General features: G+C 41.8%; 3 protein-coding genes and 1 long non-coding RNA gene across 5 annotated transcripts in view; 3 read left to right on the top strand and 1 right to left on the bottom strand.

Annotated features, from left to right (window-relative positions):
• The first annotated feature begins 1067 nt into the window (after positions 1-1067).
• LOC128019135 (partner of Y14 and mago B) lies at positions 1068-2891 on the top strand. Of its 2 annotated transcripts, none has more exons than XM_052605199.1 (3): positions 1068-1174; positions 1865-1958; positions 2047-2891. In XM_052605199.1, the coding sequence occupies exons 1-3, from the start codon at positions 1144-1146 to the stop codon at positions 2531-2533; spliced, it is 612 nt and encodes a 203-aa protein (XP_052461159.1). In that variant the 5' UTR covers positions 1068-1143; the 3' UTR covers positions 2534-2891. The 2 variants fall into 2 exon arrangements, with proteins under 2 accessions (XP_052461159.1, XP_052461158.1); XM_052605198.1 differs by having other exon boundaries at positions 1169-1345.
• Positions 2892-5785: 2894 nt separating this feature from the next.
• Positions 5786-19057, top strand: LOC128019167 (matrix metalloproteinase-19-like). The gene is made up of 10 exons (XM_052605220.1): positions 5786-5860; positions 5984-6072; positions 6454-6585; positions 7276-7279; positions 7622-7829; positions 8534-8779; positions 8868-8957; positions 9038-9202; positions 16076-16200; positions 18591-19057. Exons 1-10 carry the CDS (start codon positions 5786-5788, stop codon positions 18804-18806), a joined length of 1350 nt encoding a protein of 449 aa, XP_052461180.1. The 3' UTR covers positions 18807-19057.
• A 225-nt stretch (positions 19058-19282) lies between these two features.
• LOC128019133 (transmembrane protein 198-like) overlaps positions 19283-23303 on the bottom strand; it is a 7246-nt gene continuing 3225 nt past the window's right edge. The window contains 4 exon segments of the mRNA XM_052605195.1: positions 19283-21198; positions 21281-21414; positions 22440-22629; positions 22631-22989. Of these exon segments, the coding sequence (XP_052461155.1) occupies positions 21046-21198; positions 21281-21414; positions 22440-22629; positions 22631-22989 (836 nt within the window). The 3' untranslated portion in view covers positions 19283-21045.
• The window catches only part of LOC128019145 (uncharacterized), a 1583-nt gene continuing 1263 nt past the window's right edge, over positions 22984-23303 (top strand). Inside the window, exon 1 of the long non-coding RNA XR_008185091.1 lies at positions 22984-23303. This exon is cut by the window's right edge and continues 903 nt beyond it. This is a non-coding gene — a long non-coding RNA (uncharacterized LOC128019145).

The raw sequence follows: 23303 nt of genomic DNA, 5'->3' as shown, positions 1-23303 counted from the left end.
CCTATCTACACAATGGTTTCATTTTGGGACTGTTCCTCAAACAAAGCATCATATGACTTCAGAAGATTTGGAATATATTAACATCAACACTGTGGTGTTTAATTGTTTTGTTTTTTGTTTATTTTATTTATTTATATTTTGACATTTGTCCCCATTTTTACAAATGGGGCAATCATTGGATTGGATTTTATAGTTTCTCCATAACCAATACACCGAATGACTATTTAAACCGAACCATCGGATCCAATCTAAAGGCAGCATCTAACCTCAGTGTGAACAGCTTCGCTAGAGGGCGCTCTACACAAGTCTCAGCTATTAAACAGTGAAAATATTTTGTTTCATGTCCAGAATTTTTATACATTTAAAATAGGGTTATGAATTGACAAGGATGGGTGTAATGAAAATACTAATATTGATGACATGATGTGTGTAGTTTGAACAACAGCTGATAAATGTTTTGGACTGATCTTGAAAATAAAGTTTTGCAATTCTGTAGAACAATATATATTTCAATGGCCATGTGAGAGAAATGAAGAAAATTGTGTGTGTGTATATATATATATATATATATGTATATGTAGAATTATTGATACATCTGAATAATTCCACATAAGTTCCACAATCCATAAAATGAAATGTTCCTGTTATCAATCCAGTTACAGATTATTTAAACAAATGATTACTTGTGTGTGTGTGTGTGTGTGTGTGTGTGTGTGTGTAAATGTAATATAATGTCATTATAAAGTATTCATATTTATAGATATTATGGTATTGTTAGTCTTTATTAGTCTTTGTTAATGTTGGTTGATAAAAATGCAGTTGTTCATTGGTTGTTTATGTTAGTTCACAGTGTATTAACTAATGTTAAAAAGCACAATGTTTGATTTTAATAATGCATTAGTAAATGTTAAAATGAACAATAAATGCTGTAGAAGTATTGTTCATGTTTAGTTCATGTTAACTAATACAATTAATTACTGTTAACTAACGAACCTTATTGTAAAGTGTTACCTATATTATTTTGTTACATTATACTGATACAGTGTAACAGATACATCACGTCACACACTTCCCACTGACAAACAAACGTGCAGTCTCGCGATAGCGATACAGAGCGGAAACGGAAGTTAGCCTTTGTTAAAGATGGCAACCCCCTATGTGACAGATGAATCCGGTAAAGCCTTTCACACACAAACACACATTTCTGCGTAGATAGTCTTATAGTCGTCATGAATGTTAGTGATGATGCATGGTGTCGTGTGCGCGAGCCTGAAGAAACACAGCGAGACTCGAACCGATCGCGACACACATGGAGCATCCGAACCTTCTTGTTTTTTTTCCTTTTGTATGTTTGTGTTTCATTTACTCGAGCTACTTTAATCCTACTGAGATAGAAACGCTGCAGCGGTGGAGCAGTTTAGTTTTGCGTCAAAAACTATCAATTTCAGGCGACATTGTTGCCTTGATTCCACAGACAGTATCTGATCTGGGCGATGACGTCACTGAGTCATCACTGAACCGACTGTAGCTGTTTGTTATTGTCTTCATCATCAGCACGTTTGTCCTGTTAGACACAATCTGTGTTGTATAAAGCTGATTAGACTTGATGCGCAAAGCCTAATAATAGAAATGCAGATAATAGCATCAAAACATGATGGTGGTGATTAGGATTGAGTGGTTAACAGCAATAGAAATAATTACGTTGAGGCAAGGCAATATTAGTATAATAAAAATAAATAAATATTATAATTCAGTAAAAGTGTCAGTGTGTCGCAACAGTCACAATCAAAGAGACTTGTGCCATAAACAGATAATGTGTCCAGTGTCAGCTGCACTGTCAGTAAAGCATGCGTGTGCGTTTCAGGTAAATATATCGCCGCCACGCAGCGTCCGGACGGCACGTGGAGGAAACCGCGGCGCGTGAAGGACGGATACGTCCCGCAGGAGGAGGTCCCGGTGTAAGCGCTCGGCTCACCGTTCACTGAACAGCAGTGATGAGACGCTTGTGTGTGCCAGTCAGCTAATGCCTTTCTCTCCTCTCTGCAGCTATGAGAACAAGTACGTCAAGTTCTTCAAGAGCAAACCCGAGCTGCCGCCCGGCATGAACCCTGAGGACGCGGCTCAGACCCGACAGCAGCAGGCTGTGAGCGGAGCCCAGAAACAGAGCGACGCCGCCGGACTCTCCAAAACCGCCAAGCGCAACATGAAGCGCAAAGAAAAGCGCAAACAGCACAGCCAGACTCCACAGGAAGCCTCGGAGGACGTGAAGGGCCTGAGTAAGGAGCTGGACGCGATGAAAGTCACAGAGGAGCAGAAGAGAGTGACGGCCGAGCCTGAAGCTGCGGATCCGACGGCGGCCGCAGAGAAAGCCAAGAAGATAAAGAACCTGCGGAAGAAGCTGCGACAGGTGGAGGAGCTCCAGCAGAAGGTGGATTCGGGAGAGCTGGAGACCCCCAGCAAGGAGCAGCTGGACAAACTGGGACGGGGCCAGGCCTTACGGGATGAGCTGAGGCTGCTGGAAGGACATTTGTGAGGCCAGCTGTCAGTCAGACGTGTCCGTTTCCATTGACAGTCGTGTCAGGGTGTGTTTGTATTTCAGTCAAAGCTGTAACCACTTCATTCTTGTGTTTTATACATCATGAAGACACACGTGGTGGCATCTTGCGCTCTGGACTCTTGATGCGGGTCGTCCAGAACCTGCACGAGCGCAGATGATTCCACTCTCTGTAATCATGTCATCCAGACGGAGCGCCCTGCGACTCTCTGTCATAGATTAGAGACTGATGGACTACAGATCCATGCTGTCATCATTTTTTTTACCACTGTAGTAATAATGGCATGAAATAGTAATGTGTAGAATTGTGTTATATATTAAACATAGAACAACAGTCTTCCTGTTTCATGTCCCTGTCTGATCCACAGTGTAGAAAACAGCTAAACTGGTGTTTTACTGGTAGGGCTGTGTGAGTCATATCATATATTATAATATAGTAAGTGTAGAGTAACTGATGTTAAGTGATGTGGAAGCTGAAATGATCCGTCATGTCGTGAACAACAGGCCTTGCTCGTGCACACTTTCACTGTGTGATGGAGACTAGTAATGCAGCTAGAACCACCTGAAATTCAACAAGGCCTCCGTGTGAGTCTTATATTTCTATACGATAAGTTCAACATCACATGAGCAAACATGCCATTTCAATGTGTTAGTCAATATTGTCTGGTTTTGCTCTATTTTGCCAACAAAAATCATTCCAAGCTAAATTTGTTGCCACAGACTGGTGTTTCATCACTGAGTGGATTCGCTTTTTTAAACAAATCAATGATGCAGCGATCCATTCATAAAGACACTTGCATTGTTCCTGAATAAATTAACTGTTTCAGATCGATTAAATCAAGTTGTCATTTAGAACTTTTTTTTTGGTAATTTCAATATTATTTTAGGAGCATAAATCTGTTGTAATTGCATTTTAAATGCTGCTTCTGTGCATCTTCTGCAGTGCTAAAAGTGATTTTACTGACATTGGCTTCATTCGACGGGTAACAGCCTGGAGAGTCGTCTTCTTGTAACTGAACTTATTGATTAAATGTTAGAATGTGAGATAAAAGATGAAGCATATATCTAATAAGGTTAGAAATCATTGTCATTGTGAAGGTAAAAATGGCTCTGGAGATCAATTTAAAATAAATTAATTCATCCCTTAATGGAAAAGTTCATTTCTGAGGGTGTTTGAGCCATTAAGAAATTAAACGAAAGGTCACAGTCGGGGTCAAATCCAGTTTAATGCATTTATCATTAAAGACTGGCATGTTCTAGTGCAAGGACAAGCAGCGGTCAGTCCATCACACCGGACCGGAGCAGAAGGATCGCATCAGAATCAAATGAAGGAAACGCTGAATTTTGAGTAAAAATGCCTTCATTTGCAAAAAAGCATTTACACTTGCTTGGGTTGTTTTTTGATGAATAATGGGTTAATGAAAGTGAAAGTGACATACAGACAAGTATGGTGACCCAAACTCAGAATTCATGCTCTGCATTTAACCCATCCAGAGTGCACACACACACAGCAGTGAACACACACACACACACCTTGAGCAGTGAACACACACACACACACCTTGAGCAGTGAACACACACACACAACAGCAGTGAACACACACAGCAGTGAACACACACACACACCTTGAGCAGTGAAAACACACACACACACACAGTGTGAACAAACACACACACCCGGAGCGGTGGGCTTCATATATGCTGCGGTGCCGGGGAGCAGTTGGTGTTATTGCCGACCCGAGACTCGAACCCACAACCTTAGGGTTAGGAGTCGAACCCTCACACCACTAGGCCACGATTCCCTAATGCGAATAACGGGAGATGGAAATGCATTCACTGTGTTTCGTCTGCTATCTCTGAGGTGCAAGTAATATATTATATAAGAAAATGATTATATACAGTAGCTTCTCCTTTTCTTAGTGATGTATTGGGTTAGTTTATCAGGAAGTGACGGGGAGCAAGGAGGTTGTTCTCTTTAACTTGTCAGATGGAAACGTTTCTTGTTTGCAAATGTTTTGTACGATATTCCAATTTTACGCTTAAGTTAAATTTGCAACTTTGGATGGAAACCCAGCTAGTGTCTGCAGGATTACATGATCAATCACAAACAAAGAAAACAGCACTGAATGTGATCGAGGTCACTGGTTTTAAAGTGTCTTTCCGCTCCCTCAAACAGAAAGCCATTGGTCAGTCAAACAGATGGTCCCACCCCAAACCCATGTCACTGGTCAGAAGATGAATCCGTTACTCCACTGAAATCATCTACTAATGACTGCGAACACAAAACCATCACACCACTAACCAGACCACACTCTTAAACCAATGCACACACACGTCTCTGCACTTCTTCTCTTCTAGCAGGATTACTAATCGAGTTGTCTAGAATATAAACCTGACATTGAGCACTACAGGGATTGCTGGATCTTAGACAAATGGATTTGTTCCTATTTTCTAAATCCGTGGATAAAAGCTTCTTCTAAACACGTAACTGTAAATATAAACTTGTTTTACAGATATAAAGAAATACACTGGAGATTTGAGTTTGTTTTTCATCAGCAGAGTGTTTTAAAATAATGAAGGGTTAGGGTTAAAACACATGAATCCTCACACTCTTCTACTCGGAGGCTAATTATAGTGTTAATTATAAACTTCACACTTCCTCTCGCTCAACCCTAACACTCTCAAGAGAATCGGCTTGTTTGTGCTGTCTGACACAACAGACTGCTAGAAGCTCAAATCTGTTGAAAATTCTCTAGGTTAATTTTATTATGGAGACAAAATAAAGTATTTCAGCCTAATGAACGGAGATATCACAGGACTCGCGTGTGTGCTCGTGATCCGATTTTAATCATGAAGCCTCATTAAATCTGCTGACGTCATCAGACAGGAAGTCATTCATGGGCACTAACAGCTTTTCCAGATGCTGAAGCCCACATTCACCTGACTCCTGCAGTGTGATGTCATTTCCTGCTGTAAGTTCAGGCCTCACATCACACAGCACATGTGATGCACTGCTCGTGGACACACACACACACACACACACACACACTTGTTTGTTTGCTCTGCACAGCATGCCTTCACATAGTTCTGAGGACCACAATGATCTGGACCAAACCTCCAAACTAAACTCCAGGCACACACACCCAGACGAGTCACAAACAGATCTAGAGCCGACTGAACGGAGACGTGATCCCCGCTGCTGCAGTGTTCCTGAGACCTCGAGCTCCAGAGATGCGGGTCCTGGTCCTGATGATGCTGACGTCTGCGTGTGCCGCTCTGGATCCTGCGGCGCTGAAGGAGGCCACGGTAAGGAGAACTCATCAGTGAGTTTCTGTTCAGCCGTTTCTGTTCGTCGACACTCATCTTCACTGATTATTATAAAGTGTGGTGCTGTAGAAGTTGGTTTTTATGTCTGTCTGCATCTCTCAGGTCTATCTGAAGAGATACGGTTACTTACCTTCATCATCTAATGCTGATCATCAGAGAATTCAAACACAACAAATGAATGAGGCCCTACGGTAACACACACACACACACACACACACTCCATAGGCATAATGGTTTTTCTACTGTACAAACTGTATTTTCTATCCTCTTTCTCTAACCCTACACTTAACCTTAGCTCACATTTCTAGATTCACAAATCTTCATTCTGTGTGATTTAGAAGATAGATTTTTACTGTAATCACTATACTTGTGGGGACATTTGGTCCTCATAATGTAGGTAACACAAACACAGTCAATGGGGTAAGCTGTGCCTTTTTACTTACGTAGTCCATAAGAAAAGAAGAAATGAGGTAAAACTCAACCTGTAAATCTGTTTCAGGACATCTGCAGTGTCTGTAACCCCACTCTCCCCATCTGGCCTGTGATCTCTGATCTCTGATGCATGTTTTCAGGATCTTCCAGCAGGTGACGGGTCTGCGTGTGACGGGCCGTCCAGACAGCAGCACAATGGCCATGATGAGAGCCGCCCGCTGTGGTCTGAGTGACCCCTTCAGCCACACGCTCAAATACCGCACCCTGGGTGAGTCACGTGAGCACAGGTCAGTCTGTGCTGATTAACTACATCTTGTGATTTAAAATGAAGCACTCTATCAAAGATCAAGAATAGCATCAGTCCACTCTTTTGACCATTTCAGTTCAGCAGGCCTTGATTTATCTCATTGCATTTATTTAAGAATATATATTCTGAAATCTTATCATACAAGACTTGATCTTTCACAGAACAGAACTTTACTGTTAAAGGGGTGCTTCATGGTTTTTTTTCTAGGCTTGATTGTGTTTATGGGGTGTAGTCTAATCTGTTCATGCTTTTTTTTTTTGTTGTTTTTTTTGTTGTTTTTTTTTTGTTGTTTTTTAACACATTATTTTTCACATCATTTACCTTTATTCCACACCTATCTGTGTGGTTGGCTAAACTGTATTGTTGTGTATTATAAACAATGAACTTAATGGTATGTTTGTTTGTTGTTGTCTCATACTTTTAGATACGCTGTTGTTTGTAAATGCTACTGCTTCTGTTAACTTTTAATATACAGTTTTATTGATTAAAGCTTTAATGCAGCACAGCAACCATACTTGAGAGAGAGAGAGAGAGAGAGAGACAGAGCGGTGGGGGGGGGGTGAATGAGAGAGAGATGCAGAGCAGGATGACGGGAGGAACAGGATTGAGAACCGCTGCTTTAGAGAATTGATTTTGAATCTTGTGAATCCATTAGAATCGTTGGAAGACAGAATTGCGATTCATATATGCAGATTTTTACATGCACTCTTAGTTTTCTCTTCCTCTTCTTTTAAGCAGCACAACATGGCCTCGCCCCTTAGTTCCCAGGGGCGGGGTTTATCTGGGTTTGTGACATAAAGACCCGTGAAGTAACTTCTTGTAGTCCTTACCAGCCATTCCTGTAGGCATTAATCTGCCAGAATCTATCAGCGCTGCAACTTTTTAGATATTGCTTATGCTCAAACAGCAACATTACAAACTAACATTAAAAAAGTTAAATCGGAATCAACTGCCCATTTAATCCTAACTGTCAGTCTGGCCGAATGCATGCTGTAGGTCAGTGGAGTAAGAAGAGACTGACGTACCGCATTTATAATCATCCGCTGTCTCTGGGTTTGTCTGGGACACGAGCGGCGGTTCGTGCAGCCTTCGGTTACTGGAGCGCCGTCAGCCCTCTTCACTTCCAGGAGGTCAGCAGAGGTCACGCCGACATCAAACTGTCCTTCCACAGGAGAAACCAGGGCTGCCCTGTCGCGTTCGACGGACCTGGTGGGAACACCCTTCCCTTTTTACTAAACATATTATTTCCAACAAACATCAGCTGAGTGTTTGAAATGACTCCTCTAGGCATTTATATGTAATTTAGCTTTTGAAATATATCTCATATTTTGAGTATGAAAGCCTATTTCAGCCACTGAATATCAAAAAGGTAATTGTAACTTTTTTGAGAGTTTATATTTCCTAAGTCTGACTTTTTTTCTCAGAATTGCTAGTTTATATCATGCAATTCTAAGACAAAAATCAGAATATCGAGAAAAATAAGTCAGTATTGTAATATATATATTGTCACAAGTACCTTTTTAAAGTTTTTATTCAGTGGCAGAAGCGGGCTTGAGCAATATGTGCTCTAAGCATCTGGAAATGTAATGTCAAAATTTCTGTGGTGGCAAAACTTTTGCTCAACCTGTGCTCAAGCGTATCTGTGGTTTGAAAGCTCACTTTCAGTCACTGAACTGGATTCCTGCAAGTCTTACAAAGGGCAGTTTAAGACTTTTAAAGACTGCTTTAAAAAACAGTTAAAGAAAATTTAAGGATAAATTAAAAGGAACAAAGGAATACAACTTCCTTCCAACATATCTACATTACTTTATAATTAATTTTACACTCACAAAAAAATGGCATAACAAGAATATAGACTTTTAAAGACCTTTTAAGACCTGCAGAAACCCTGCTGAATCTGTTTTCTGGTCCAGGGCAAGTTTTGGGGCACGCTGAAGGCCCAGAGTCCGGCACGGTTCACTTCGATGCAGATGAGGTGTGGACGGAGGGGCGGAGTTCTGGAGCAAACCTGCGCATCGTAGCCGCCCATGAGATAGGCCACGCCCTCGGATTAGGCCACTCCCAGTACCACAGTGCGCTCATGGGCCCTGTGTACACAGGATACCGCCACAACTTCAGACTGCACCAGGACGACATCCGCGGCATACAGACTCTGTACGGTAAGAACATGCAGATGTGTTTCCATCCAGTGTTCTATCCAGTGACTGAGGTTTAACTGCAGAACAAAGCTGACATCAGCTTTCTCAGGAAAACCTGTGGAAAAACCATCCATCGCTCCGAGAAAGCCACATCAACTGCCGGACCTTTGCGTCGGGAGACTGGACGCCATGATGCTGGGTAACAGTACAGCTGATCTCTGATCAGTGCAACACTTGATATGGTCATCAGCCTCATGTCCTTGTGCTTTATCTTCTCAGGGCCTCTTCACAAGACACTTGCTTTCAGAGGTCATTACGTGTGGACGTTCTCAGATTCAGGTTATAACAGTCCCCTTCACATTAATGCCTTGTGGAAAGAACTGCCCAGCCACATCAATGCAGCCGTTCACTCGCAAAGAACCAACAAATCCTATTTTCTTAAAGGTGAACTGAATCTTACATTTACATTTACATTTAATCTTTTATCAGATGCTTTTATCCAAAGCGTCTTACAAATGAGAACAATAGAAGCAGTCAGGTCAACAAGAGAACAACAACAGTGTACAAGTGCCATGACAAGTCTCAGTTAGTCTAGAACAGAACGCATAGCCAGGTTTTTTTTTTTTTTTTTTTTTTTTTTTAAATAAATGAAAAGACAATAAAAGGAAAAGTGCTAGTGTTAGTTGGTTAAGTGCAGGCGAAAAAGATGAGTCTTTAGATGTTTCTTGAAAATGAGTAAAGACTTGAGATTGGGAGGTCACTCCACCAGCTGGGCACAGTCCAGGAAAAGGTCCGTGAGAGTGATTTTGAATTTCTTTGGGATGGCACCACAAGGCGTCGTTCACTTACAGAGCGCAAACTTCTGGAGGGCACATAAGATTTAACCAGTGAGTTTAGATATGTTGGTGCCGTGCCAGTGGTCGTCTTGTAGGCAAGCATCAGTACCTTGAATTTGATGCGAGCGGCTACTGGTGACCAGTGTAACCTGATGAGGAGAAACGTGAGCTGTTTTTGGCTCTTTGAAGACAACCCTCGCTGCTGCATTCTGGATCAGTTTCAGAGGCTTGACAGTACATGCAGGAAGAGCCAGGAGAGCATTACAATAGTCCAGTCTGGAGAGAACAAGAGCTTGGACAAGAAGTTGGGTTGCTTGCTCTGATAGGAAGGGTCTAATCTTCCTAATGTTGTATAAGGCAAACCTGCAGGACCGGGTCGTTGTAGCAATGTGGTCTGTGAAGCTTAACTGATGGTCCATCACAACTCCTAGGTTTCTGGCTCTCCTCGAGGAGTAATGGTTGATGAGCCCAGCTGTATAGAGAAGTTGTGATGAAGCAATGGGTTAGCTGGAATCACCAGTAGTTCAGTCTTTGTAAGGTTAAGCTGAAGGTGATGGTCATTCATCCAGCTAGAAATGTCACTCAGACAGGCTGAAATGCGAGCAGCTACCGTCGGGTCATCTGGTTGGAAAGAGAAGTAGAGTTGGGTGTCATCAGCGTAGCAGTGATAAGAAAAGCCATGCTTCTGAATGAATGATTTTGAAGCTGCTCTTGCTAGTCGCAGGGCTTCAAGAGGGGGTGAAATGCTATTTCATGCATACTGAGTTTTTTACACTGTTAAAGAGTTGGATTCCCATGCTAAACATGGACAAAGTTTCAAAAATTAAGTTGTACGTTTGAAGGAGTATTTCTGTTCCAAAAATACTCCTTCCGGATACTCCTTATGATTCTTTAGCTCCGCCCACACGTCACGCCTCCAGCCGGTCGTGTTTTTCCAGGAAAATTGGTACAGACTATCTTTCTCTTATGAATATAATAAAACTAAAGACTTTTTGGAGTTATGAAGAATGCAGTACTACTCTATAGGTACTCAAGATTAACAGGATATTGAGTGAAAACGAGCATTTCACCCCCCCTTTCAGTAACCGAGAGCAGAGCAGTCTCAGTTGAGTGGCCACTTCTGAAGCCAGATTGGTTGCTGTCCAGGAGGTTGTTCTGTACAAGGAACATAGAAAGCTGATTGAACACAGCCCGCTCAAGTGTCTTTGCAATGAATGGAAGAAGGGATACCGGTCTGTAGTTTTCAAGAAGCGCTGGATTTAGAGATGGTTTCTTGAGCAGTGGGCTTACCCGAGCCTGCTTAAATGCTCAGGGAAATGTTCCAGAGTGAAGAGAGGAGTTGATAATGTGAGTAAGCGAAGGTATGACTGAAGAAGAGATCGCTTGAAGGAGGTGAGTGGGGATCGGATCAAGTGGACAAGTAGAAGGATGATTGGACAGGAGAAGTTTGGAGACGTCCATCTCTGAGAGTGGGAAGGAGGAGAAAGAGTGTGTGTCGGTCATTGTGAGGTTGTCCTCAGCCTGCGGTGTGGAGAATTGGTCACTGATGGATCTTGTCTTATTTGTGAAGAAAGCTGCAAAGTCGTCCGCTGTAAGAGTCGATGGAGGAGGTGGAGGCAGCGGATTAAGAAGAGAAGAGAAAGTCTTGAAGAGTGTCTGAGCATCACAGCAGCTGTTAATTTTGTTGTGGTAGTAGGATGTTTTATCCGTGAAGACATTTGCAGAGAAGGAAGAGAGGAGAGACTGATACTGTGACGAGTGGGGCGGGGCCGAGAGATGTGGGAACGAGCGAGGCCGGTAGAGTGATTGGGAAATCTGCGACACCTGTGCCCCACCGCCGGACCTCGAGTCCCACAGAGGAGATTGAAGGATATAAAACTGGAGCGACGATAGTGAAGGAGGAGAGAGGACCAGGCCTGGGTCTTAGTTGTGTTTTGCTTTTTATTTGCGCGCACCAGTCGTCCGTGAGGGGCTGGTGCGCTGTTTTGTGTTTATTTTGAATTAAAGTCTTTGTTTGATTGTCCGCCGGTTCCCGCCTCCTTCTTCCCGATGAATATGGAGATTTTATTGTTACAGATACACACTGAGGTCCGTAGAGTTTCTTTATTTCTGCCATTTCTGAGTTTAGAGTGATGTTCACGGAGAACCTCGGAGAGCCAGGGGGCAGATGGGGCGGTGCGTGCTGGTCTAGACAACAGTGGGCAAAAGTTGTCCAAGCAAGATGTTAAAGTGGAGCAAATAGTGTCCGTAGCACTGTTCGTGTCCAGAGCAGAAAACTGAGAGAGTACAGAAAGCGAGGATGAAACCACAGCAGATAGGCGAGAGATGGAGAGAGTGAGCGTAGGTTCCGTCGAAAGGTGACCTGTGTTGGAGTGTGTGCTGCTTCAGGAGTAAATGCTAGGTTAGCAGTAATGAGGAAGTGATCAGATGTGTGCAGTGGAGCAACTGAAGAGGTGTCCACAGAGCAACAGCGTGTAGATGAGGTCCAGTTGGTTGCCCGATTTGTGAGTCGCTGTAGTAGACACTAGCTTGAGATCAAATGAGGTGAGCAGAGTGTTGAAGTCAGCAGCCTGGGGTTTATCTAAGTGGATGTTGAAGTCACCAAGCAGTACCAGAGGAGTACCATCTTCAGGAAAGTTTGATAGCAGCACATCCAACTCCTCCAAGAAGTTTCCAAGTTGACCTGGGGGACGATAAATGACCACAAAGTGGATTTTAACAGGGTGGGTTACAGTATTGGCATGTGATTAAAATGAACCGTTCCCTGTAGGTGATGGCTGAAGATCAAATTTTCCATTCCTTTGATATAAGGAGACCTGTACCTCCACCCCTCCCAGTGGTACGAGGAGTGTGGGAACAAGTGAAATTAGTGGAGAGGGCTGCAGGGGTGGCAGTATCTTCAGGTTTGATCCAAGTCTCAGTCAGTGCCATGAGGTTGAGACCGGAATGAGTAGCAATAGAAGAAATGAAGTCTGCTTTGTTAACTGCAGACTGGCAGCTCCAGAGACCAACTGGAACAGAGAGCATAGTAGTAGAGGTCAGAGGGACATGGCGTAGGTTTGTCAGACAGGCCTTCCTGCGACGTACATAGCGTGCTCTCCGAGTGTTAGTAGTGATAGTAGAGATCTGAAAGCACATAGTGACTACAAGTGTAAGAGATATTTGAGAACAAGCTATACAAAAAGTAAAGAAAGAGAAAAGCAATACTCAAGTGGCCTGTCAGTGTCCTTGCTCGGTGGAGTCGCGCAGGTCGGTTCGATTGTCTTCACATGAGGGCTGCCGCGGTGAAACCTAGCGCTTTTGTATTTGCCTGATTACCTGTGATTGAAGTCAGCTGGCCTCACTATTTAGCAGATCGAAACTGGGCAGTCCTGCAATAGGCAAACGCTAAACCAAGCGCCACTTTCAGCATATATTTACCAGGGTAAGACACACATAATTTAAATCAAAAACTTTCCTAGCAATGAAGATCAGACCAGTAGTCTAATGAGAAAACGACTCTAAACACTCACAAGCTGCCGTCCTTCTCTGTCGCTCGACTGTTTCTTCTTAGCACAGAGTTGAATTCAAGTAGATACAGGAACATTAAAATTGGAAACATGATGATTTTCACATTTTATAAGTCAGTTCAAATCACCTTTATAGTGTGTCAATGCAAGAGGACAATAGAAAAAAGTCAGTTTATCAGTTAAAGTCGGTTCATTGATGATTCAGGGACGTCAATAGTGTCTGTGTAATAATCAGTCTTCTAAGTGTCTTCAACTAAACAAGACAAAGGAACCAAAACTCCCAAATCCTTGGGAGAAACCAGGCTCAGTTGGGGTCAGTTCTCCTCTGACCAGACGAAACCAGTAGTTCAATTCCAGACTGCAGCAAAGTCAGATTGTGCAGAAGAATCATCTGTTTCCTGTGGTCTTGTCCTGGTGCTCCTCTGAGACAAGGTCTTTACAGGGGATCTGTATCTGGGCTCTAGTTGTCCTGGTCTCCGCTGTCTTTCAGGGATGTAGAGGTCCTTTCTAGGTGCTGATCCACCATCTGGTCTGGATACGTACTGGATCCGGGTGACTGCAGTGACCCTCTGATCTGGACACAGACTGGATCTGGTGGCCACGGTGACCTCGGAACAAGAGAGAAACAGACTAATATTAGCGTAGATGCCATTCTTCTAATGATGTAGCAAGTACATTATAGCAAGTGTTATGGGAAGTGTTCCCTGTTCTGGTTTACCTAATTACAGGACCGGGCTAATATGGTCATACTTCCTGGTTCTAGTAAGAACTCTTGCTGCTGCATTTTGGACTAGCTGTAGTTTGTTTACCAAGCGTGCAGAACAACCACCCAATAAAGCATTACAGTAGTCTAACCTTGAGGTCATAAATGCATGGATTAACATTTCTGCATTTGACATTGAGAACATAGGCCGTAATTTAGATATATTTTTGACTGTCTTCTGCTCAAAGCTGGTGTATATATATATATATATACACACACACACACACACACACACACAGGTGCTAGTCATATAATTAGAATATCATCAAAAAGTTGATTTATTTCACTAATTCCATTCAAAAAGTTAAACTTGTATATTATATTCATTCATTACACACAGACTGATATTTCAAATGTTTATTTCTTTTAATTTTGATGATTATAACTGACAACTAAGGAAAATCCCAAATTCAGTATCTCAGAAAATTAGAATATAACATTACTAATACAAAGAAAGGATTTTTAGCAATCTTGGCCAACTGAAAAGTATGAGCATGTAAAGGATGAGCATGTACAGCACTCAATACTGAGTTGTGTCTCTTTTGTCTGAATGACTGCAGCAATGCGGCGTGGCATGGAGTGGATCAGTCTGTGGCACTGCTCAGGTGTTATGAGAGCCCAGGTGTCTCTGATAGTGGCCTTCAGCTCTTCTGCATTCTTGGGTCTGGCATATCACATCTTCCTCTTCACAATACACCACAGATTTTCTATGGGGTTAAGGGCAGGCGAGTTTGCTGGTCAATTAAGAACAGGAATACCATGCTCCTTAAACCAGGTACTGGTAGCTTTGGCTCTGTGTGCAGGTGCAGAGTCCTGTTGGAGAATGAAATCTGCATCTCCATAAAGTTGGTCAGCAGCAAGAAGCATGAAGTGCTCTAAAACTTCCTGGTATACGGCTGTGTTGACCTTTGACCTCAGAAAACACAGTGGACCAACACCAGCAGATGACATGGCACCCTAAACCATCACTGACTGTGGAAACTACACTGGACTCAAGCAACATGGATTGTGTGCCTCTCCTCTCTTCCTCCAGACTCTGGGACCCTGATATCCAAAGGAAATGCTAAATTTACTTTCATCAGAGAACATAAGTTTGGACCACTCAGCAGCAGTCCAGTTTCCTTCCCTTCACCTCTCCATTAATGTGCTTGGACACAGTGCTCTGTGAACAGCCAACCTCATCTACAATGACCTTTTGTGTCTTGTCCTCCTTGTGCAAAGTGTCAATGGTGGTCTTTTGGACAAGTGTCAGGTCAGCAGTCTTCCCCATGATTGTGTAGCCTACAGAACTAGACTGAGATCATTTAAAGGCTTTGCAGGTGTTTTGAGTTAATTATCTGATTAGAGTGTGGCACCAGGTGTCTTCAATATTGAACCTTTTCACAATATTCTAATTTTCTGGGATACTGAATTTGGGATTTTTCTTAGTTGTCAGTTATAAACATAAAAATTAAAAGAAATAAACATTTGAAATATATCAGTCTGAGCGCATCTTAAACTAAAACTTTTTGATGATATTCTAATTATATGACCAGCACCTGTATATAAAGCATATAATTGCTATATACCCACTGTATAAAATATATTACAATATATTGTAATTATTGGTGTGATCAACATTTCTGATTATAATTATTGTTGAAAACAGTTGTGCTGCCCAATATTTTTGTGGAAATCATGATACACTTCCATTCAAATGTTCGGGATGTGTTGAAGTGCTTTTAAATAGATTAACACTTTTATGCATCAGGGATGCATTAAACTAAACAAAATTAAACAAAAGTGACAGTAAAGACATTTATAATGTAACATAAGATTTAAGTTTCAAATTAATGCTGTTCTTTTTAACTTTCTGTTCAACTCTGAATCCTGAAAAATAAAATGCACCACAGTTAATCACAGGAATATTGAGCAGCACAACTGTGTTCAATACTGATAATAATCAGAAATGTTTCTTGAGCAGTAAATCATCATATTATTCTGATTTCTGAAGATCATGTGACACTGAAGACTGGAGGAATGATGCTGAAAATACCTTTCAGCACAAATAAGACCTTTAATCTTTGATAAACATTTAAAAATCATAACGTTTCCAAACGTTTGAAAAGTGTCTTTTAGAAAACACTATTTGAACAGACACTGCTGTAATTACAATATGGAGTTATTAATAGTAATAGTAATATCAATCTTCTGTACCTGATTTCCACAGGAGATAAAGTCTGGAGATATTCGGGATTTAAACTGGACCAGGGCTACCCGAAACGCCTCACCATTCCCTCCAACATACAGGCTGCGTTCTTCCTCAGGAGCCAGCGAGCGCTCGTCTTCATCAAGGTGCCAGAATCCTGTGGAGAACAGCAGCATTTCTTCTGCTCATGAGTTCAATTCAATTCAGTTAAATTCAATTCAAGTTTATTTGTATAGCGTTTTCTACGATATAAATCATTGCAAAGCAACTTTACAGAAAATTAAGTTTCCACAATATTTAGTAGTAGTTTATAAGTGGTGATAAGTTTGTGCAAATGACAGGAATTTTCAGAAAATTTTATACAAGACAGTCAACTAGATGATGAACATTATTAACAGCAATTATAATGTGATTGCATAGTAAGTAGCAGCATTCGTTAGTTCTGTTGTTGATTCAGGGTCAGCATCATCTGAGGTCCTCTGAGGGTCAGCATCATCTTCTCAGGTGTTCTGGATCCAGACTGGAGCTTGTGTAAATCCTAGTTACCACGGGATGAAGATCCAGCAGAAACAGAGAAACACATAGAGACATCATTAGCATAGCTGCTGATCCAACAAAGTAAAATTAGTTTAACCCAAGCTAATAAATAAAAATGCACCTTTGATCAGATGCAACTACACTCACAATTTAAAAGATACATTATTCGAATGCTTGGCGAAAGAGATGTGTTTTTAATCTAGATTTAAACAGAGAGAGTGTGTCTGAACCCCGAACATTATCAGGAAGGCTATTCCAGAGTTTGGGAGCCAAATGGGAAAAAGCTCTACCTACTTTAGTGGACTTTGCTATCCTAGGAACGACTAAAAGTCCAGCGTTTTGTGACCTTAGGGAGCGTGGTTGTAGCGTGGTAGAAGGCTAGTTAGGTATGCAGGAGCTAAACCATTTAGGGCTCCCTTCTTCAAATCTTGCCCTGGAGGTCCAATGCACTGCAGTGTTTAGCTCCAACCCTGATCAACCTCACCTGTCTGGGATTCTCTAATGATCCCAAAGACATTAATTGGCATTGATTAGCATGCTTAGGTGTATCAAAGATACACAGTTAGCATGTAGGATTTAGAATTTTTTTTTTTTTTGCTTTATTCAGTTTCTTTAAAAACCCAAAATGAACTGCACCTCAGTCCAGCAGATGGCGGTAATACACTTTGTTTGTAAACTGCCATAAAACTCAACAGAAGAAGAAGAAGAAGATGCTTAGGTGTGTTTGATTAGGGTTAGAGCTAAACTCTGCAGGAAAGTGGATCTCGAGGTCCAGATTTGAGGATCCCTGATTTAGGGCCTTATAGGTAAGTAATGATAATTTGTAACAGATACGGAACTTAATAGGTAGCCAGTGCAGAGACTGTAAAATTGGGGTAATATGATCATATTTTCTTGACCTCGTAAGGACTCTAGCCGCTGCATTTTGGACGACCTGTAGCTTGTTTATTGAAGAAGCTGGACAACCACCTAGAAGTGCATTACAATAGTCCAGTCTAGAGGTCATGATAATATTATAATATTTCTAATAATATTACCAAGGTGCAACATGTATATTGAAAATAGAAGGGGACCTAGGACGGATCCTTGTGGCACTCCATATTTTACTGATGATAAATGAGATGACTCCCCATTTAAATAAACAAAATGGTAGCGATCGGACAAGTAGGATCTAAACCATCTTAGAGCCTGCCCTTGAATACCTGTATAGTTTTGTAATCGATCTATGAGTATGTCATGATCTATGGTGTCGAACGCAGCACTAAGATCAAGTAAGACTAGAAATGAGATGCAGCCTTGGTCTGATGCAAGGAGCAGGTCATTTGTAATTTTAACAAGTGCAGTTTCTGTGCTATGGTGGGGCCTGAAACCTGAATGAAATTCTTCATACAGATCATTTTTGTGCAGGAAGGTGCTCAATTGAGCAGACACAACTTTTTCTAAAATTTTAGACATAAATGGAAGATTTGAAATGGGCCTGTTAATTAGCCACTGTGCTAAATAAAAACTTTGGATTGTTTTGGTTATTTTCTATGAGTTTGTGTTAGTTTTTCTCCGTTTGCGTTCAAGACTACGAGTTACTTTCTTGAGAGAGTGAGTATTACTGTTATACCATGGTACAGTACGTTTTTCTCTAACCTTTTTAAATTTGATCGGGGCAACAGCTTCTAATGTATCAGAGAAAATAGTGCCCATGCTGTCAGTAATTTCGTCTAATTCATGTGTATTTTTGGGTACAGATAGCAGTTGAGATAGATCAGGCAGGTTATTTGCGAATCTTTCTTTGGTGGCTGGAACAATAGTTCTGCCCAGACGGTATCGCTGCGACATATAGTTAATATCAGTTATACGCAGCATGCACGATACAAGGAAATGGTCTGTAATATCATCACTTTGAGGTACAATATCTATAGCAGTAAGATCGATTCCATGCGATATAATTAAATCTAGTGTATGATTAAAACGATGAGTTGAGAGTGATTGTGTGTCTGTTCCGCAGGGATCAGATTACTGGCTCTGGGATGAACTGCGGTCAGCTAAACATCTCCAGCTGAAGGCCGCTCTGCCCTCGGATCTGGACGCTGCCTTCACGGGGGGCGACGGGCGCGTCCACGTGTTCAGCGGCGCGTGGCACTGGCGTCTGAGTCCCGCGCTGACGCTGGAGAAGGGCTATCCGCTCCGCTCCAGACACAGATGGATGCACTGTGACCATTAATATACGTCATTTACATATCGTACATCAAACAAGCCGTCATCTAGAGTTAAGATAGCAGACATATTACAAGATATTGTCAGCAGTTTATTAGTCGTCTGTTTTTCTCTCTGATGTACACATGATCACATATATATTTTACACTTCTGCATGACTCTAGTAACTGATGTATTAGACTCTCACAGGCTTGTAAAGCACTTTTGAATTATTTTTAATTATTCAAATGATAATTAATAAAAAGGATTGAAACTAAAGTCACTATAGCAGGTTCTAATGGATGGCTAGTAAATGTATTCATTGAAGGAAATAAGATAATTTTCAGAAATAAACGCATCTAATGTCACTTTTCTAGGAATAGTTCAGTTCCAAACCCTCGTGAACGCTAATAGAGAATAATGCATTAGTTCCATTATGTGGAACTATTTTTTGTAGAATGAAAATAAGCTGTGAAGTTAAGAGAGAAAAACATCCACGGTATATCCAGAGTACAGAATAAAACATTTAATTAGAGAAATAATCATTTCAAATGACATCAACTTTAAATGAAGTTCAGCAGGTCGTCATGGAGATAATGCAAGTGAGTGACACATGAGCTGTTTAAGTGCCCTCAGTAGGGAACATCATGACATTCCCTCACAATGACACACTCATGATATACTTCAAATCCAACCTTCAGACACATGCCAGTGCATTTTCATGAATCATTTCCAGAATCTTTTTTTGCTGTGGAACTACTTTTCAGACTCATCTCAGGCTAATCTGCTCTTTCATCTACAGAACGTCCTGATAAAGACAATGAGATGTCTCTGACTAACCTCTTATCTGACACACATGGTCCTCTCCTGACGAACTGACTCGAGGAAAGGTTCTGACCAGCAGCAGAAGAACATGTGGACAGTTCAGAAGATTTAACACACTACACATGAATCGGACAAATCAAACAAATACTCACTAATCAAAACTCAGAAAGTTATTGTCATTCATGAAATCTGATATATAACAGGGTTTCTGCAGAATTATAAATTGAACAGAAGTCAATGTTAGTAAGTTCTAACAGATCTCCATTACTTTATAATTCATTTTTCAAAAGAAAAAAAAAAAGCTTATGGATTGAATAACTCTACTCACAAACACTAGAATATGGAAATAACTTTTACTGTACCTTCAGATCTCACTGCAAAAAATATCTTCTTCAGTATCTGTGTCTTGTTTTCCAGTGCAAATGTCTTAAGATTTTTAAATCAAGATGCAAATGACATCCGTCTTGCTTTGAATCTGATCAAAATGAAGTGAGTATATGGTCAAAGCAATAAGAAATATTTGCCAACAGTTAGAAAAATCAATTTAGACTGCGTTCACACTTGTAGTTCGGTTCTCTTGGTCTGGACCGAAAAAGAGAACGATGCATTTGATCCTGGTCCCCTGAGCGTTCACACGACGAGCCTAAAGATACTGAACCTAAACTCTTAAGAGATGCGTTCATCATGACCTGACCTGGTCAGCGCCGCTGTCTGCTGGACTAAACACTCAGTGCTGTGTGTACTTATGATTTTATTTTCCTCACCTTCAAACTCACGAAGAGCTCATAAAGCACTTTACCTCCTCGTTGCTCCACGTTTGCCTTCTGCTCAGTTTGTTTTGGATTCACTGCTTGTCATTTCATGTAGGGTCACATCTTATTCCCCACTGGTAGATTTTTGTTCTTGTTTTAATCAAAATTCGCTTGGTTTTGTACAATTTCTCAGAAAAAAAAATCTTCAGTAAAATTATCTTGATAGTATCTTGATTTTATGATGTTAATATATTTGAACGGGAGAACAAGACAGGAATACTGAGCAAGAGATTCACTTGTAGCAAAGCATGCAACATTTAATGCCACAACTATCCATCGAAGTCTTTCTGCTCTGATTTGAGACCTTTTCAGACCTTAAAGGGATAGTTCACTCAAAAATGTCAATTCTGTCATCATTTACTCACTCCCTTTAATTTGTTGATGAATGAATGAAGACTTTTTGAACCCTTTCTCAGATCTGCAGAAGCCCTGTATGAGTGCGATGTCCACATACAGACGTAAAACACATTCTGTGACACGCTCCACTGCTTTAATAAACGTTTCTCCTTATCTCAATATGATCCAAGTGTCTTGTGAATAAGACTGAAGCTATCTGTGAAGCGAGTGTGTATTACTGTGTCCTCACAGACAGAGTGTCAGTGTGCGCCGGTGTGTTTTCTGGTGTTTCCATCACAGTCGGAGAAGAGCTGATGCTGAAGCTGTGAGCGGCACCAGAGATCCCGTCTCAGAATCGAAGTCGATCATGGTGTGATGAACGGAGGTCAAGCTCCAGAGCGACGAGCCCGTGTGTGTCTGCCGCTCCTGCAGACTCGCCAGATAACTCTGGAGACAGAAGGACAGACAGACGCTGAGATCAGAGAAGCACATGAGGACATGAGAATAAAGCGGTGTACCGGGACTGTACCGGGGCCAGCACGTCTCCCGTGTAGCGCTGGAGAACCGGTGGTCTGCGGCGGTACGTTCCCTGCGTGTGTCTCCGGTCACATGTGTGTCTGATCCTCGTCAGATCCAGCTGCTTCTGTTCACGCCTCACACACACTGACACACACACACACACACACACACGTGAGCTCCAGAATAACCCTTCATCCACAGAAGTGCCTTTTCTCTTTACAGGGTTTCTGCAGGGAACTGAAAGACTTAAGATCTTTTCAAGACCAATTTAGTTTAAAGAATAAATTGAATGGAACACACCATGCCAATGTTTTATTAATTCATAGTTTTGAAAATAAATTTCTAACAGATCTCCATAGCTTGGATAGCTCTACTCATAAAGAAGAATATGGAAATAATCTCTATTGTACTTTCTGATCACACTATATTGTTGTTCCTCAGTAATTTTGTCTTATTTTACAGTGCAAATGTCTAAAGATTCTTAAATCAAGATTCATTTACTGAAGAAACTAAATGAGGGATATAAGGGGTTAATCGAAGGAGGGGGGGGGGTGTTGGGGTTCTCCCTCTTTTACTCTCTTTGCTTCACTTTTACATTTAAAAGACGCTTGTAAATTCTTAATCTCATTTTCATTCACTTGTGAATTAGCAACAATTAAAACTGTTAAAAGGCTCAACATACTGTCGCACAGATTTAATAAAGTATCTCTTCTCTCTCTGCGTTCTCGATGTGCAGCTGCGCTGTGACTCTGTGTTGCTTCAAGCACATCATTCTGTGCACGGGATGTGCAGAAGTCCTTTTTCAGCTCTGTATTGGAGCTTTTTGTATTATATAATACTTTTGCGCACTGAGAGATTTTATATGATCTTTTTATCTTGTTCTGTCCTATAAGTCTGTTATAGGGGAAGTCATGGCCTAGTGTTTGAGAGTGGACAGGTGAATTAAGAGTTTTTAAGACCCCCAGAAACCCTGCATTTGTCTATGTTTTTCTTCTTGTAGTAAGCGTTTGTGCTCTGGAACGCTGGCAGGAACACATGCAGGTCATATTTCACCCCAAAACAAGAACTACATTTTAGGCAGTAGAAATGAAATCTGAAAGGAGCTGTATTTTCTCTCTGTGTGTGTATTCAGATGTGTGTTGGGGTGTGTTTGAGATGTGAGCTGATACCGTCAGCATGCGCTGTGATTCTGCTTTGGACCAGTGTTCCCAGTGCTGCGAGTACAGGCCAAATCCCAATCACGGCCCAGCTGTACCAGCACAAGCCCTGTAGTGTCTGGACACCCGCAGACGGCCGCAGCACCCACACGGGGATCTCCACCCAGTACCCCACACACGCCGTGACCACCGCGGCCCCCCCCCACCGCCGTGGCAGCGATCATCATGGCCTTCCTCCAGCACAGAGTGATGACGGCAAAGAAAGCGCTGGTTCCTATGAGCACGCCGACAGGAATCCATGCGGCGCTGAACACGGGGTAATACTGTCCCAGCAGCAGCAGGGCGGCGCCAGAGAGCAGCGCTCCCAGCTGAAGACCAGTGAAGAAGAGCCCAACACTGGGCACCAGCACGGCCACCAGCGCCGCCAGCAGACCCACGCCCAGAGAGACGCCCGCCCGCGTCCGGCCGTCCAGCACACGCTCCTGCACACACAGCATCTGTCCGACCGCGGAGCCCAACGCCAGACCCGACAGAAACAGCACCGTCTTAAAGCAGCGGTAACCTGAAGAGCAGGCGAGAACGTGACCGTCACAAACGACCACCAGATTCATCAGATCCAGCGCTTCACTGCACGTCTCACTCACTGCTGATAGACTACGAGCCTGAATACACTGAATATAGTCTGGTGAAGTCTGGGTTTCTGCAGGTTTTATGAAAGTAAATTTAAGGCTTTTTAAAGACCTTTTTAAGAACAGATGAAGAAAATTGAAGGACTGAATTTAATCCATCAATATGGTCTCTCTTAATGAAAGAGTTTAAAAATACTTCTTCTAGCAGATCTCCTTTACTTTTTAATTAATTTAATCAAAAAATAAA

Source organism: Carassius gibelio, chromosome A8 (genome assembly GCF_023724105.1).
Source record: "Carassius gibelio isolate Cgi1373 ecotype wild population from Czech Republic chromosome A8, carGib1.2-hapl.c, whole genome shotgun sequence".
NCBI classification, from domain to species: Eukaryota; Metazoa; Chordata; class Actinopteri; order Cypriniformes; family Cyprinidae; genus Carassius; species Carassius gibelio.
The sequence above is the reverse complement of the archived record's forward strand: the minus strand, read 5'-3'. Positions and strand labels throughout refer to the sequence as shown.